The 18,527-nt window shown below is 38.6% G+C and overlaps 1 protein-coding gene across 3 annotated transcripts in view; it reads right to left on the bottom strand.

Moving 5' to 3' along the window:
• Positions 1-2,260: 2,260 nt before the first annotated feature.
• C6 (complement C6) overlaps positions 2,261-18,527 on the bottom strand; it is a 92,771-nt gene continuing 76,504 nt past the window's right edge. For 2 of the 3 annotated variants that reach the window (XM_036846909.1, XM_036846911.1), the window contains one exon: positions 2,353-2,785. In XM_036846909.1, the coding sequence (XP_036702804.1) occupies positions 2,610-2,785 (176 nt within the window). In that variant the 3' untranslated portion in view covers positions 2,353-2,609. Of the gene's footprint in view, positions 2,786-18,527 lie in introns of all 3 variants that reach the window. The other variant, XM_036846910.1, reaches the window with a different exon arrangement.

Consider the following 18,527-nt stretch of genomic DNA (forward strand, 5'->3'; position numbering starts at 1 on the left):
GGTAGGGGAGGGATGCGGATTGTTCTCGCAAATTTCCTACCCCTCATAGAAGTGATGGAGAGGCATGCCTCATTCTAGGACACCTTGTCCCCTGCATCTGCTGGGTCTGGTGTTGGAAGGAAGTGGACTCAGAGAGATGGCAGGAGTCAGTGATGGGGTGTCCCCTTTGGCCTTGTTCTCAATAAATCTGGTTCTATGTTATTGGTGGCCCCTGTGTTTCCTTGGGGTGGTGTTTGCTTTTCTCCTACCAACACTGTCCCCCAGAACTTCCTGTGAGAGAGGCAGCTAAGTCTCCATTTGGTGCTTTCCATAGGTTCGTGTCCAAGATGCAAGGTGGCCTCAGAGCACCTGCTTTTCCTCTTCTCTCTGCTCCTTCCTAGGGAGCCATGGGAACCACCAAATTTCTCCATTCTTTCCTTACACCCTGGGACTGAGATGGAGAAAGGGCTGCACCCATCTTTTTCCCAGTCATGCCACAGCACTCCCTTGTCACTATGGAAACGGTGCAGACCACTCTGTCAGCATCCTGCCTTCAGCACGCCCTAGGCAGGAAGTGGTCTTGTGCTCCTGTAAGAGAGAACTCTCCCGGTGTGAATCCATGCCTCCCAGAAACTCCTCCAGCAACCTGCTCACCAGTGGCAGCTCTAAGATTCCACAGCCTCCAGCCATCGAGGGCAGCACTGTATATCCTGGATGTAGGTGCCCTAACAAATGATTCTTTCAAGGCTTTGGTTGCCTGGCTTCAGTGGATACTTACAGCATCCTCCTCCTCCTCACCAAGGAGAAGAAAAGGACTTGAGGGAGATAACAGGACTCTTTCTATGAACACTGCCTTCCTGTGCCTGTAGATCCCTATGGCTCCCCTCCCACCCCTAGTTCTGCTGTACAGCCCAGAAAGGTGTGGAGCTGCTGTGAGAGTCGTCAGTTCTGAGCAAAGTGTCTTGACTCAGTTGGTGGTGGTTCTCCTTTGAATGTGGGAATATTTAATGCCTAAACTTTGCCCTCACTTTGGCATCTTGGGAGTGCTGAGGGCGCGAAGCTTACAAGAGTGGCCTGCACCATATTTGTAGTGAGAAGGGTGTAGGGTGGCATGACTGGGGAAATGATGCGTCACTGACTCCTGGGCAAAGATCAATTCCCACTCAGTTGCCGTCATACCAGGAAAATGTGTTCTCTCTTTCTTGGTTTTTCCTTTCCTCATACTTAGCCTTTGATATTCCAAGATGTTTTATATTTTTGCCAAGCTCTTATGATTAATGAGATGGAGGAGTGAGATTTAATGTATAAGGCCTAAAGAGGGTGCTGCCAGATGGCTGTGACTCATAGACCCCTTCCATTAGGTGGGCATCCCAGTGAGTTTTAGAGGAAGGGAATCTGCTTCCACTCACCTGCTTGGAGATTGGCTGGCTAAAGTTTTGAGATCATTATTTTAGTAGTTGTATTAGCCGTTTGATGACTCCATTTCTAGGCTAAGGGGTCTCAAAATGCGACACCCCTGATCATCATGAGCAGTCCCACATGGAAAGTTGTTAGAAATACAGATTCTCAGGCCCCACCCCAGAACTATTGAACCAGAAACTGGGGGTAGGTCGCAGGCATCTGTATTAACAAGTACTCCAAGTGATTCCAATGCGCACTCATGTTTGAGAACTGCTGTTCCAAAGATGTTTCTCTTCCCCAATTCAAAATGATACTCTAAGAAGTGGGTGTCTACATGGTATGGCCTAATATGAAAGATATGCCTTACCTTAAAAATTATTCCTTTGAAATTCTCTTATGATTTTCCATCCATCACACACTTTAGCTTAAAAGCTTTCTAATGCACTTTAGCTGAGGCAAAGAGAGTCTCCTAAGGAGAAAACCCCAGAAGTTTATTAACTACTTTAAACAAGGCAACTTCCACTTGAGTCCAATCATCCTTACTGTGATGCTTATTAACTATAGAATATCTCCTTGTGTAAGACGAGGATTAAGGATGGGACTCACCTTTCGCTGCATTATCTTCTCCATAGCAATTATCACCATCAAACGTACTATATATTTTATATGCTTATTTTATGTTCTGTATGTCTTCCTCCACATGAATGTGAGCTTTCTGAAGGCAAGGGCTTTTGTATGTTTTAGTCACTGCTGATTCCCCAGCACCTTAAACAGTACTGGGAACATTGTAGACATTCACAATTATTTGTTGAGTGAATGCATGAAGGTTGGGTTTCAAGAATGTGTTATACAAGTTGTTGTAGATTTCTATGCTTATTGATTCATTGAAGAAAATTACAGTTTTTGTTCTGATTTCTACTTGTCAGGATGCTTAATACCACAGGCTTCATAAGGTCCTCAGAAGTCCCATCATTTTAGTGCAACATGAACAGAAGAATTTATTAGATTGATGTGGAAGTTATTACCTAGGGGTATGCTACAGAGCATCATGGATGGGAACTGGACAGGGGAGAAGACACGGGAGGCAGGGAGAACAATAATGTGAAACGAACACAAAAGGATTTATGTTGGTAACTCCTGGATATGACAGTCTGCTGTTGGTTCAAGAGTGTCCTTTTGTAGGGATTATTTTGGGGCAGTAAATCTTTTTGTCAGTAACTGTGTTAGGTCTAACACCTCCCAGGATGCAGTATTTCCACTTTCCTGTTGGCACACCTGACAGCTCCTACTTCACAGATGTTCACTGTTCTCCCGCTCATTGATGATCCCATTTTGACGCAGAAGAGCTGGTTTCCACTCTTGAAACACTGGGAGGGCAATAGGCAGACACACTTGGAGGTGGCAGCTGCAATGAGAGAGACAGTGTGACTCACCATAGTGCTTTAGGGTTTGATTTTACCTAACTTGTCCCCAGAGCAGTGAGCACTTTGGTGGCAATGAGTGAGAATGCTGGAACAAAGGCAATGACCCAACTGTGGCTGAATGGAGTGATCTGGGAATAAGAGAGGAGAGGGCACTGGTAAGTCAGTAAGATGCAAGAGCTGGGCTACCTCTGACACCTCCCTTTCACTCACTGCCCACATCCAATCAATCCATTTCCACAATGTCTTCAGTCTGTCCTTCATGTTCTTTTCTCATTGGCACCACCTGGGAACACTTATATAAGGTATCATTTATTGAGCCTGCACCATGAAACCACACACTATGCCAAGTGCTTTGTGTGCTTTATTTCATTTAATTCTCACAATAAACATAAGAACTATATGGCATTATACTAATTCTACAGATGAAGAAACTCGGCTCAGAGAGGTTAAGTGATTTGCCCATGATCCCACAATTAGTAAGTGGTAGAGGCATATTTTAAATCATGAATGACTCGCAAGCCTGAACTCTTTTAACATAACTCTGTGTCACATTTTTAATTTCTTTCTAGAATATTCCTGGGTTATGACTAGGAATCTGGATTTTTAATAAGCAGTTAAATTGGGTGATACTTTTATAAGGCCTGGTTTCAAAACCACCCTAACACTTCATAATTCATATAAATCTTGTGTTCATGAAAGAGTTTTAAAATGATCATTTAGGGGTAAACTTACCAAAGCCAAGCATATTAAATCAGTTTTAAGTAAATGGATATAGGCTCATTTATATACACTCATGTTTTAGTCAAAGTTCAAGGTCCTCCACAGATGGTCTCAACATCCCTTCGCAACATTATCTTTTCTGCTTTCTCCATCCCAGGTAGAGTGACTCCCTCTCTCTTTCCCAAGCAAGACCCTGAAGGTGTTCCAGGTTTTGTCCTTTGCCCACACTAGCCCCTTCTTTTGCCGGATTGATGTGCTTATTCCAGTTCCCCACATGTCCGATGTCTACAAGCCTCACCTCTTTCATGAAGCATTTTATAGCCACGTACCCCCACTGATGTTTCCTTTAAATAAACTTTAATGGTGTAAATTTGTCAGCACTACCTCTGATGTTTTTATATTTTCTTGTTAGTTAGCTTTCCATATGTCTTTCTCCCAAGACAGTTATAAGTGCTTTGTTAGAGAGCAGTAACTATGGTTCCTCCATCTGTTTATCCCATTCAGTTGTTAACAAGATGCTCAATTAATTCTGCTTCATCAATTGATTTCAATTCTGAATTTGAGGGTGCAGGTATAAGTATTCAAAAAGAAATGTATTTGGTGGATCTGTGATAATTTATGTGGCCAAAAGATCTGAGTCAGCCTGAGAATCAGGCTGTAGTCTCTTTGAGGCAGGTATCAGTTCTTTCCCATGTGTCTCAACTGATGGGAGAAAATAGGGAAAGGAATGGGGAGATGATCATTAAGCGTATAAGCTTCCTGTCCTCAGTAGGAAATAGTTCATGAAAAGGCGTGAATTTCCCTTTTATGCCTTTGCCAACCAGCTAGAGAAATTCTAGTTGGGGAGAGTCTTGTTTGTTGTTGGAAACTATAGGGTTTGGTGAAGGACAGGAGACTTCTACCTCTAGAGAGGAGGTCAGTTCCCCAGGCTTGTGGAAAGGCCATGGTCACCACTCTTGTAGTATGGTTATAGCTTAAATACTCTTAGCAAGATGATTTTCAGATTATTAGCATGAAAAGGCCCTTCCTGCCACCTCCACTAATTCATGTTTCCATCCTTATGAAACCCTTCCTGGCCAGAAGGTATTTATCTCTCTTACCGCTCTTGTCACATACTGTCTTGTATTAAAGTTATTCATGTAATTATTTGGAAAAACTGTGAAAATTAACTCCCCAAACTGAACAATTTGAGGGTACAAAGCTCCTTTATCATCACACCTCTCACCTTATGGTGTACAGTGACTTTGGCATATTGGATACTAAATGGATGTTTATTGAATACATTTTCCCCTCCTGTTGGTTGATGCTGGATATTTTTGAAATTTAGATAAAACATTTCATAGCTATAAAAATAGGCTCCTTGGGAAGGCTTCTGTGTTCTAAGTTTTGCAAAGTGAACTTCATGTTACTTTGAAGTTCCATTTTAAACTTTTTCTCATTTCATTTTTGATGGAGAAGGAAAAGAGCAACAAAGTACACAATGTAATCAAGAACACAATTTAATCAAGGTAACATTCAATTCAACTCAAGATTAGTAATATCCCAACTTGCCATGAGTGGGTTGGGTATAAAATACATTTTCAGGTTCCTCTCTTTATAAATGCTGTGGTTTGTACCTTGACGCTGTTCTGTAGTGCTACAGGAACAGAAATCTCTGTGACACTGACTTTTGCTCACCAACTAAGAAGGCTGGCACAGGCAGACCATATCTTTAGGGGGAAAAAGGCTTTCAGTTTTCTAACTGTGTGTAGGATCAAAGGATATTTTAAATGACTTAAATCTCTTATTAAGAAACGTTCATGTTTTAGTAGGACTGCCCCAAGACATTCTGCTAACTTGACCAGTATTGGTAAGTATTCAAACTTTTTATGTTCTTTTTTTTTTTCAAGGTAACAGTAGTGTTTTTTGTTTTTTTAAAAATTGCACACATGTCTATAAACCTAATAAATAGGTTTTTCTATTTTTTTTATACAGGAGGTTCTAATTAGTCATCAATTTTATACATATCAGTGTATACATGTCAACCCCAATAGCCCAGTTCATCACACCACCCCCTCCCCCCCCCACCGCTTTCCCCCCTTGGTGTCCATACGTTTGTTCTCTACATCTATGTCTCAATTTCCGCCCTGCAAACCAGTTCATCTGTACCATATTTCTAGGTTCCACATATATGCGTTATTATATGATATTTGTTTTTCTCTTTCTGACTTACTTCACTCTGTATGACAGTCTCTAGATCCATCCACGTCTCAACAAATGACCCAATTTCGTTCCTTTTTATGGCTGAGTAATATTCCACTGTATATATGTACCACTTCTTCTTTATCCATTTGTCTATCGATGGGCATTTAGGTTGCTTCCATGACCTGGCTATTGTAAATAGTGCCGCAATGAATATTGGGGTGCATGTGTCTTTTTGAATTGTGGTTTTCTCTGGGTATATGCCCAGGAGTGGGATTGCTGAATCATATGGTAATTCTATTTTTAGTTTTTCAAGGAACCTCCATACTGTTCTCCATAATAGCTGTATCAATTTACATTCCCACCAACAGTGCAAGAGGGTTCCCTTTTCTCCACACCCTTTCCAGCATTTGTTGTTTGTAGATTTTCTGATGAAGCCCATTCTAACTGGTGTGAGGTGATACCTCACTGTAGTTTTGATTTGCATTTCTCTAATAATTATTGATGTTGAGCAGCTTTTCATGTGCTTCTTGGCCATCTGTATGTCTTCTTTGGAGAAATGTCTATTTAGATCTTCTGCCCATTTTTGGATTGGGTTGTCCGTTTTTTTAATATTGAGCTGCATGAGCTATTTATATATTTTGGAGATTAATCCTTTGTCCATTGATTCGTCTACAAATATTTTCTCCTATTCTGAGGGTTGTCTTTTTCTTGTTTATGGTTTCCTTCGCTGTGCAAAAGCTTTGAAGTTTCATTAGGTCCCATTTGTTTATTTTTGTTTTTCTTTCCATTACTCTAGGAGGTGGATCAAAAAAGATCTTGCTGTGATTTATGTCAAAGAGTGTTCTTCCTATGTTTTCCTCTAAGAGTTTTATACTGTCTGGTCTTACATTTAGGTCTTTAATCCATTTTGAGTTTATTTTTGTGTATGGTGTTAGGGAGTGTTCTAATTTCATTCTTTTACACGCAGCAGTCCAGTTTTCCCAGCACCACTTATTGAAGAGACTGTCTTTTCTCCATTGTATATCCTTGCCTCCTTTGTCATAGATTAGTTGACCATAGGTTCGTGGGTTTACCTCTGGGCTTTCTATCTTTTTCCATTGATCTATGTTTCTGTTTTTGTGCCAGTACCATATTGTCTTGATTACTGTAGCTTTGTAGTATAGTCTGAAGTCAGGGAGTCTGATTCCCCCAGCTCCGTTTTTTTCCCTCAAGACTGCTTTGGCTATTCGGGCTCTTTTGTGTCTCCATACAAAGGTTAAGATTTTTTTTTCTAGTTCTGTAAAAAATGCCATTGGTAATTTGATAGGGATTGCATTGAATCTGTAGATTGCTTTGGATAGTATAGGCATTTTCACAATATTGATTCTTCCAATCCAAGAACATGGTATATCTCTCCATCTGTTTGTATCATCCTTAATTTCTTTCATCAGTGTCTTATAGTTTTCTGCATACAGGTGTTTTGTCTCCCTAGGTAGGTTTATTCCTAGGTGTTTTATTCTTTTTGTTGCAATGGTAAATGGGACTGTTTCCTTAAATTCTCTTTCAGATTTTTCATCATTAGTGTATAGGAATGCAAGAGATTTCTGTGCATTAATTTTGTATCCTTCAACATTACCAAATTCATTGATTAGCTCTAGTAGTTTTCTGGTGGCATCCTTAGCATTCTCTATGTATAGTATCATGTCATCTGCAAACAGTGACAGTTTTACTTGTTCTTTTCCAATTTGTATTCCTTTTATATCTTTTTCTTCTCTGACTGCCAAGGCTAGGACTTCCAAACCTATGTTGAATAATAGTGGTGAGAGTGGACAACCTTGTCTTGTTCCTGATCTTAGAGGAAATGTTTTCAGTTTTTCACCATTGAGAATGATGTTTGCTGAGGGTTTGTCGTATATGGCCTTTATTATGTTGAGGTAGGTTTCCTCTATGCCCACTTTCTGGAGAGTTTTTATCATAAATTGGTGTTGAATTTTGTCGTTAGCTTTTTCTACATCTATTGAGATGATCATGTGGTTTTTATTCTTCAATTTGTTACTATGGTGTATCACATTGATTGATTTGCATATATTGAAGAATCCTTGCATCTCTCAGATAAATCCCACTTGATCATGGTGTATGATACTTTTAATGTGTTGTTGGATTCTGTTTGCTAGTATTTTGTTGAGGATTTTTGCATCTATATTCATCAGTGATATTGGTCTGTAATTTTCTTTTTTTGTAGTATCTTTGTCTGGTTTTGGTATCAGGGTGATGGTGGCTCATAGAATGAGTTTGGGAGTGTTCCTTCTTCTGCAATTTTTTGGAAGAGTTTGAGAAAGATGGGTGTTAGCTCTTCTCTTAATGTTTGATAGAATCCACCTGTGAAGTCATCTGGTCCTGGACTTTTGTTTGTTGGAAGATTTTTAACCACAGTTTCAATTTCATTACTGTGATTGGTCTGGTCATATTTTCTATTTCTTCCTGGTTCAATCTTGGAAGGTTATACCTTTCTAAGAATTTGTCCATTTCTTCCAGATTGTCCATTTTATTGGCATAGAGTTGCTTGTAGTAGTCTCTTAGGATGCTTTGTATTTCTGCTGTGTCTGTTGTAACTTCTCCTTTTTCGTTTCTAATTTTATTGATTTCAGTCCTCTCCCTCTTCTTCTTAATGAGTCTGGCTAGTGGTTTATCAATTTTGTTTATCTTCTCAAAGAACCAGCTTTTAGTTTTATTGATCTTTGCTATTGTTTCTTTTGTTTCTATTTCATTTATTTCTGCTCTGATCTTTATGATTTCTTTCCTTCTGCTAACTTTGGGTTATGTTTGTTCTTCTTTCTCTAGTTCCTTTAGGTGTAAGGTTAGATTATTTATTTGAGATTTCTCTAGTTTCTTGAGGCAGGCTTGTATAGCTATAAACTTCCCTCTTAGAACTGTTTTTGCTGCATCCCATAGGTTTTGGATCATTGTGTTCTCATTGTCATTTGTCTCTAGGTATTTTTTGATTTCCTCTTTGATTTCTTCAGTGATCTCTTGGTTATTTAGTAACGTATTGTTCAGCCTCCGTGTGTTTGTGTTTTTTACGTTTTTTTCCCTGTAATTGATTTCTAATATCATAGCGTTGTGGTCAGAAAAGATGCTTGATATGATTTTAATTTTCTTAAATTTACTGAGGCTTGATTTGTGACCGAAGATGTGATCTATCCTGGAGAATGTTCCATGCGCACTTGAGAAGAAAGTGTAATCTGCTGTTTTTGGATGGAATGTCCTATAAATATCAATTAAATCTATCTGGTCTATTGTGTCATTTAAAGCTTGTGTTTCCTTATTTATTTTCATTTAGGATGATCTGTCCATTGGTGTAAGTGAGGTGTTAAAGTCCCCCACAATTATTGTGTTACTGTCGATTTCCTCTTTTACAGCTGTTAGCAGTTGCCTTATGTACTGAGGTGCTCCTGTGTTGGGTGCATATATATTTATAATTGTTATATCTTCTTCTTGAATTGACCCCTTGATCATTATGTAGTGTCCTTTCTTGTCTCTTGTAACATTCTTTATTTTAAATTCTATTTTATCTGATAGGAGTATTGCTACTCCAGCTTTCTTTTGATTTCCATTTTCATGGAATATCTTTTTCCATCCCCTCACTTTCACTCTGTATGTGTCCTTAGGTCTGAAGTGGGTCTCTTGTAGAGAGCATATATATGGGTCTTGTGTTTGTATCCATTCAGCGAGCCTGTGTCTTTTGGTTGGAGCGTTTAATCCATTCACATTTAAGGTAAATATCGATATGTATGTTCCTATGACCATTTTCTTAATTGTTTTGGGTTTGTGTTTGTAGGTCTGTTCTTCTCTTGTGTTTCCCACTTAGAGAAGTTCCTTTAGCGTTTGTTGTAGAACTAGTTTGGTGGTGCTGAATTCTCTTAGCTTTTGCTTGTCTGTAAAGCTTTTGATTTCTCAATCAAATCTGAATGAGATCCTTGCCAGGTAGAGTAATGTTGGTTGTAGGTTCTTCCCTTTCATCACTTTCAGTATATCATGCCAGTCCCTTCTGGCTTGTAGAGTTTCTGCTGAGAAATCAGCTGTTAACCTTATGGGAGTTTCCTTGTATGTTATTTGTCGTTTTTCCCTTGCTGCTTTCAATAATTTTTCTTTGTCTTTAATTTTTGTCAATTTGATTACTATGTGTCTCAGTGTGTTTCTCCTTGGGTTTATCCTGTATGGGACTCTCTGTGCTTCATGGACTTGGGTGGCTAGTTCCTTTCCCAAGTTAGGGAAGTTTTCAACTATTATCTCTTCAAATATTTTCTCTGGTCCTTTCTCTTTCTCTTCTCCTTCTGGGACCCATATAATGCGAATGTTGTTGTGTTTAATGTTGTCCCAGAAGTCTCTTAGGCTGTCTTCATTTCTTTTCATTCTTTTTTCTTTATTTTGTTCTGCAACAGTGAATTCCACCATTCTGTCTTCCAGGTCATTTATCCGTTCTTCTGCCTCAGTTATTCTGTTATTGATTCCTTCTAGTGTAGTTTTCATTTCAGTTATTGTATTGTTCATCTGTTTTTGTTTGTTCTTTAATTCTTCTAGGTCTTTGTTAAACATTTCTTGCATCTTCTCGATCTTTGCCTCCATTCTTTTTTCCGAGGTCCTGGATCATCTTCACTATCATTATTCTGAATTCTTTTTCTGGAAGGTTGCCTATCTCCACTTCATTTAGTTGTTTTTCTGGGGTTTTATCTTGTTCCTTCTTCTGGTACATAGCCCTCTGCCTTTTCATCTTGTCTATCTTTCTGCGAATGTGGTTTTTGTTCCACAGGCTGCAAGATTCTTGTTCTTCTTGCTTCTGCTGTCTGCCCTCTGGTGGATGAGGCTATCTAAGAGGCTTGTGCAGGTTTCCTGATGGGAGGGACTGGTGGTGGGTAGAGCTGAGTGTTGCTCTCTTTATGTTCTTTTTTTTTTTTTTAAATAAATTTATTTATTTATTTATTTATTTATGGCTGTGTTGGGTCTTCATTTCTGTGTGAGGGCTTTCTCCATTTGTGGCGAGCGGGGCCCACTCCTCATCGCGGTGCGCGGGCCTCTCACTATTGCGGCCTCTCTTGTTGTGGAGCACAGGCTCCAGACGCGCAGGCTCAGTAGTTGTGGCTCACGGGCCTAGTCGCTCCGCGGCATGTGGGATCTTCCCAGACCAGGGCTCGAACCGTGTCCCCTGCATTGGCAAGCAGACTCTCAACCACTGTGCCACCAGGGAAGCCCTCTTTATTAAAGGCAAACAGATTTCTAGGAATTGTGGTATTTAGATATACGTACAGCAAAGGGCTAATAGTAAAGATAGATTTTGACTAAATCATAAGCCACATATTGTTAGACAGGTTTGGAAAGAATAATTTGTGGGGAAAGGAAAGGAAAAAAATAAAGAAACTCTTTGCAATAGAAGAGTTCCATGAAGTTCTTTCTCCATGATAAGTAAGGAAAACAGATGCTAACACTAAACACATCCCCAAATACCTGCGCTACCTATTGTGGTACAGACAGGAACCATTTATCCTCCCTGCTGTCCAAATCCCTTTTATTTTCTGTATATATTTTTGACAATAATGTTTGTACATTATAATTTTTAGAGAAAAAGTTATATTTTAATTACATTATTTAAATAAATACGTAGTTGCATAGTATTTTCAACTCTTGTCTACTGCAAATTATTTTCTCTGAGAGAGATGTCAGTTGGGTAATGGTGTTGGTCAGGCAGCAAAAAAATGAATAGTAATGTTTACCTACATGATGATTTAAAAATGATTAGAGTTGGGCACTGTACGTATCCGGCCCTAGTTTGCAGTCTCTTATGTGAAATTGCATTGTTTCGATACGGCATGAAGGTCAGAAGCCCCAGACACTGATCTGCTGATTTGCCACCATCAGATGGCCTGCTGACTGTTCCACCCATGGTGACCCTCTGTCATGGATTCAATCCCACCACCTGTCAAGGGAGCTGGGTCTTGATAATCAGTTTTAAGTGGATCAGGAAGAACCTGGATGTGGGTTATAAGGTCTCTCCCCTTTTCAAGGACTGAGTTGAAGAATATTGGGTTGAAAAGTTAAAGAGAAGCTAAGGGTAATAATAAGGTTTTTGTCTTTGTTTTTGAGAAGTAACGTGGTTTTGGCAAAAGTTGGATGTTAGCAATTCAATAAGTTTCCATTGCTTACTTTATGCCACGATTTCAGATGATTTTTTGAAGATGTGCCATAAGGGAAATCTAGCTGCCTATTTGAGTTCTGTTAAATACTAATCTTCAACCCGTATTTATGTATTATATGAAGCTTAGTTGAACCATTTCGGGTTCCAATTTCATCTTAGAGCAAATGTACTGCTGTGAAGTTTCTGCTTCTAAGCAATTCACAAATGAAATGCCAATAGGCAATACACTTACAGAAAGTGGAAAGGTAATGTTACCTCTTAAGTATCAAATAGGCAGAGCTATAAAGGGATAACAGCTCCAAGTTTTGGTGAGGGTGTGGAAGGCAGTCTTTATCACTCATTGTCAATATGAATATAATATGATAAAAACGTTTCTGGAAAGCAAGTTGATACATTGTACCAAGAAAGACTTTATATTTTAAAATAATATTTATCTAGAAATTCCATTTTCTAAGGTATAGTCTAAGGAAATGGTCTTAGAGTATAGATCTATCTGTGATAGACTTGTCTATTATAGCATTGCTTATAATAGCAAAACCTTGGGAAAAATCTGAAGGACTAACAGAAGATTGATTAAATAAATCACAGAATGTCCATATAGGCTTTTGCAGACATTGAACATTATGTGGAAAGACACCAGTTACAGATTTGTTCAAGATGGTGAAGTAGAAGGACGTGCTCTCACTCCCTCTTGTGAGAGCACTGGAATCACAACTAACTGCTGAACAATCTTCGACAGGAAGACACTGGAACTCACCAAAAAAGATACCCCATATCCAAAGACAAAAGGAGAAGCCACAATGAGATGGTAGGAGGGGCACAATCACAATAAAATCAAATCCCATAACTGCTGGTGGGTGACTCACAAACTGGAGAATACTTATACCACAGAAATCCACCCACTGGACTGAAGGTTCTGAGCCCCATGTCAGTCTTTCCAACCTAGGAAAGGAGGAGGAACTCCTAGAGAATCAGACTTTGAAGGCTAGCAGGATTTGATTTCAGGACTTTGACAGGACTGGGGGAAACAGAGACTCCACTTTTGGAGGACACACACAAAGTAATGTGCACATTGGGACGCAGAAGAAGGAGCAGTGACTCCATAGGAAACTGAAGCAGACCTACCTGCTAGTGTTGGAGGGTCTCCTGCAGAGGCGGAGGGTGGCTGTGTCTCACCGTAAGGACAAGGACACTGGCAGCAGGAATTCTGGGAAGTACTCCTTGGCATGAGCCCTCCCAGAGTCCACCATTAGCACCAACAAAGAGCCCGGGTAGGCTGCAGTGTTGGGTTACCTTAGGCCAAACAACTAACAGGGAGGGAACCCAGCCCAACCCATCAGCATACAAGCGGATTAAAGTTTTACTGAGCTCTGCCAAACAGAGCAACAGCGAGCTCTACCCATCTACAGTCCCTCCCATCAGGACTCTTGCACAAGCCTCTTAGATAGCCTCATCCACCAGAGGGCAGACAGCAGAAGCAAGAAGAACTACAATCCTGAGGCTTGTGGAACAAAAACCACATTCACAGAAAGATAGACAAGATGAAAAGGCAGAGGGCTATGTACCAGATGAAAGAATAAGATAAAACCCCAGAAAAACAACTAAATGAAGTGGAGATAGACAACCTTCCAGAAAAAGAATTCAGAATGATGATAGTGAAGATGATCCAGGACCTCGGAAAAAGAATGGAGGCAAAGATCGAGAAGATGCAAGAAATGTTTAACAAAGACCTAGAAGAATTAAAGAACAAACAAAAACAGATGAACAATACAATAACTGAAATGAAAACTACACTAGAAGGAATCAATAGCAGAATAACTGAGGCAGAAGAATGGGTAAGTGACCTGGAAGACAGAATGGTGGGATTCACAGCTGCGGAACAGAATAAAAAAAAGAATGAAAAGAAATGAAGACAGCCTAAGAGACTTCTGGGGCAACATTAAACGCAACAATATTCACATTATAGGGTCCCAGATGGAGAAGAGAGAGAGAAAGGAACCGAGAAAATATTTGAAGAGATAATAGTTGAAAACTTCCCTAACTTGGGAAAGGAACTAGCCACCCAAGTCCACGAAGTGCAGAGAGTCCATACAGCATAAACCCAAGGAGTAACATGCCGAGACACATAGTAATCAAATTGACAAAAATTAAAGACAAAGAAAAATTATTGAAAGCAGCAAGGGAAAAATGACAAATAACATACAAGGAAACTCCCATAAGGTTAACAGCTGATTTCTCAGCAGAAACTCTGCAAGCCAGAAGGGACTGGCATGATATACTTAAAGTGATGAAAGGGAAGAACCTACAACCAACATTACTCTACCCAGCAAGGATCTCATTCAGATTTGATTGAGAAATCAAAAGCTTTACAGACAAGCAAAAGCTAAGAGAATTCAGCACCACCAAACCAGGTCTACAACAAATGCTAGAGGAACTTGTCTAAGTGGGAAACACAAGAGAAGAACAGACCTACAAACACAAACCCAAAACAATTAAGAAAATGATCATAGGAACGTACATATCGATATTTACCTTAAACGTGAATGGATTAAATGCTCCAACCAAAAGACACAGGCTCGCTGAATGGATACAAACACAAGACCCATATATATGCTGTCTACAAGAGACCCACTTCAGACCTAGGGACACATACAGAGTGAAAGTGAGGGGATGGAAAAAGATATTCCATGAAAATGGAAATCAAAAGAAAGCTGGAGTAGCAATACTCCTATCAGATAAAATAGACTTTAAAATAAAGAATATTACAAGAGACAAGGAAGGACACTACATAATGATCAAGGGATCAATTCAAGAAGAAGATATAACAATTTAAAATATATATGCACCCAACATAGGAACACCTCAACACATAAGGCAATTGCTAACAGCTATAAAAGAGGAAATCAACAGTAACACAATAATTGTGGGGGACTTTAACACCTTACTTACACCAATGGACAGATCATCCAAACAGAAAATTAATAAGAAAACACAAGCTTTTAATGACACAATAGACCAGATAGATTTAATTGATATTTATAGGACATTCCACCCAAAAAAAGCCGATTACACTTTCTTCTCAAGTGTGCATGGAACATTCTCCAGGATAGATCACATCTTGGGTCACAAATCAAGCCTCAGTAAATTTAAGAAAATTGAAATCATATCAAGCATCTTTTCTGACCACAATGCTATGAGATTAGAAATCAATTACAGGGAAAAAAACGTAAAAAACACAAACACACGGAGGCTGAACAATACGTTACTAAATAACCAAGAGATCACTGAAGAAATCAAAGAGGAAATCCAAAAATACCTAGAGACAAATGACAATGAGAACACAATGATCCAAAACCTATGGGATGCAGCAAAAACAGTTCTAAGAGGGAAGTTTATAGCAATACAAGCCTACCTCAAGAAACAAGAGAAATCTCAAATAAATAATCTAACCTTATACCTAAAGGAACTAGAGAAAGAAGAACAAACATAACACAAAGTTAGCAGAAGGAAAGAAATCATAAAGATCAGAGCAGAAATAAATGAAATAGAAACAAAGGAAACAATAGCAAAGATCAAAAAACTAAAAGCTGGTTCTTTGAGAAGATAAACAAAATTGATAAGCCATTAGCCAGACTCATCAAGAAAAAGAGGGAGAGGACTCAAATCAGTAAAATTAGAAATGACAAAAGAGAAGTTACAACAGACACAGCAGAAATACAAAGCATCCGAAGAGACTATTACAAGCAACTCTATGCCAATAAAGTGGACAACCTGGAAGAAATGGACAAATTCTTAGAAAATATAACCTTTGAAGCCTTAACCAGGAAGAAATAGAAAATATGAACAGACAATCACAAGTAATGAAATTGAAACTGTGATTAAAAATCTTCCAACAAACAAAAGTCCAGGACCAGATGGCTTCACAGGTGAATTCTATGAAACATTTAGAGAAGAGCTAACACCCATCCTTCTCAAACTCTTCCAAAAAATTGCGGAAGAAGGAACACTCCCAAACTCATTCTATGAGGCCACCATCACCCTGATACCAAAACCAGACACAGGTAGTAGAAAAAAAGAAAATTACAGACCAATATCACTGATGAATATAGATGCAAAAATCCTCAACAAAATACTAGCACACAGGATCCGACAACACATTAAAAGGATCAAACACCATTCAAGTGGGATTTATCCAAGGGATGCAAGGATTCTTCAATATACAGAAATCAACCACTGTGATACACCATAGTAAAAAACTGAAGAATAAAAACCATATGATCATCTCAATAGATGCAGAAAAAGCTAATGACAAAATTCAACATCAATTTATGATAAAAACTCTCCAGAAAGTGGGCATAGAGGGAACCTACCTGAACATAATAAAGGCTATATATGACAAACCCACAGGAAATGTCATTCTCAATGGTGAAAAACTGAAAGCATTTCCTCTAAGGTCAGGAACAAGACAAGGATGTCCAGTGTTGCCACTATTATTCAAAATAATTTTGGAAGTCTTAGGCACGGCAATCAGAGAAGAAAAAGAAATACAATGAATCCAAATTGTAAAAAAAGAAGTAACACTGTCACTGTTTGCATATGACATGATAGTATACATAGAGAATCCTAAAGATGCCACCAGAAAACTTCTAGAGCTAATCAATGAGTCTGGTAAAGTCGCAGGATACAAAATTAATGCACAGAAGTCTCTTACATTCCTATACACTAATGATGAAAAATCTGAAAGAGAAATTAAGGAAACACTTCCATTTACCATTGCAACAAAAAGAATAAAATACCTAGGAATAAATCTACCTAGCAAGACAAAACACCTGTATACAGAAAACTATAAGACACTGATGAAAGAAATTAAAGATGATACAAACAGATGGAGAGATATACCATGTTCTTGGATTGGAAGAATCAATATTGTGAAAATGACTATACTACCCAAAGCAATCTACAGATTCAATGCAATCCCTATCAAATTACCAATGGCATTTTTTACAGAACTAGAAAAAAAATATCTTAAAATTTGTATGGAGACACAAAAGACCCTGAATAACCAAAGCAATCTTGAGGGAAAATCTGGAGGAATGAGATTTCCTGACTTCAGACTATACTACAAAGCTACAGTAATCAAGACAATATGGTGCTGTCACAAAAACAGAAATATAGATCAATGGAGCAGGATAGAAAGTCCAGAAATAAACCCACACACCTATGGTCAACTAATCTATGAAAAAGGAGGCAAGGATATACAATGGAGTAAGGACAGCCTCTTCAATAAATGGTGCTGGGAAAACTGGACAGCTACATGTAAAAGAATAAAATTAGAACATTCCCTAACACCATACACAAAAATAAACTCAAAATGGATTAAAACCTAAGTGTAAGGCCAGACACTATAAAACTCTTAGATGAAAACATAAGCAGAACACTCTTTGACATAAATCACCGCAAGATCTTTTTTGATCCACCTCCTAGAGTAATGGAATAAAAAGAAAAATAAATGGGACCTAATGAAACTTAAAAGTTTTGCAAAGCAAACTACAAACAAGATGAAACGACAACCCTCAGAATGGGAGAAAATATTTGCAAATGAATCAACGGACAAAGGATTAATCTCCAAAATATATAAACAGCTCATGCAGCTCAATATTAAAAAAACAAACAACACAATCCAAAAATGGGCAAAAGAGCTAAATAGACATTTCTGCGAAGAAGACCTGCAGATGGCCAAGAAGCACATGAAAAGCTGCTCAGCATCACTAATTATTAGAGAAATGCAAATCAAAACTACAATGAGGTATCACCTCGCACCAGTTAGAATGGGCACCGTCAGAAAATCTACAAACAATAAATGCTGGAGAGGGTGTGGAGAAAAGGGAACCCTCTTGCACTGTTGGTGGGAATGTAAATTACAGCCATTATGGAGAACAGTATGGAGGTTCCTTAAAAAACTAAAAACAGAATTACCATATGACCCAGCAATCCCACTACTGGGCATATACCCAGAGAAAACCATAATTCAAAAAGACACATGCACCCCAATGTTCATTGCAGCACTGTTTACAATAGCCAGGTCATGGAAGCAACCTAAATGTCCATCGACAGACGAATGTATAAAGACAAGTGGTACATATATACAATGGAATATTACTGAGCCATAAAAAGGAATGAAATTGGGTTATTTGTAGAGACATGGATGAATCTAGAGACTGTCATACAGAGTGAAGTAAGTCAGAAAAAGAAAAACAAATGTCGTATGTTAACGCATATATGTGGAACCTAGAAAAATGGTACAGATGAACCGGTTTGCAGGGCAGAAATTGAGACACAGATGTAGTGACCAAACGTATGGACACCAAGGGGGGAAAGCGGTGGGGGGGTGGTGGTGGTGATGATGTGATGAATTGGGAGATTGGGATTGACTTATATACACTAATATGTATGAAATGGATCACTAATAAGAACTTGCTGTATAAAAAAATAATTAAAATTAAATTAAGAAAAAGAAAATTATGTGGCAGAATAACATATGATGACATGGAAATAGTTTCATGATATATTTAGTGAAAAAGAACAATATATAAAATAAGATGTAGTATATGATCCTATTTTTTAAAAATCTTGTAACATAATCAATGCCA

The sequence above is a fragment of the Balaenoptera musculus genome, chromosome 3 (genome assembly GCF_009873245.2).
Source record: "Balaenoptera musculus isolate JJ_BM4_2016_0621 chromosome 3, mBalMus1.pri.v3, whole genome shotgun sequence".
Classification (NCBI taxonomy): domain Eukaryota; kingdom Metazoa; phylum Chordata; class Mammalia; order Artiodactyla; family Balaenopteridae; genus Balaenoptera; species Balaenoptera musculus.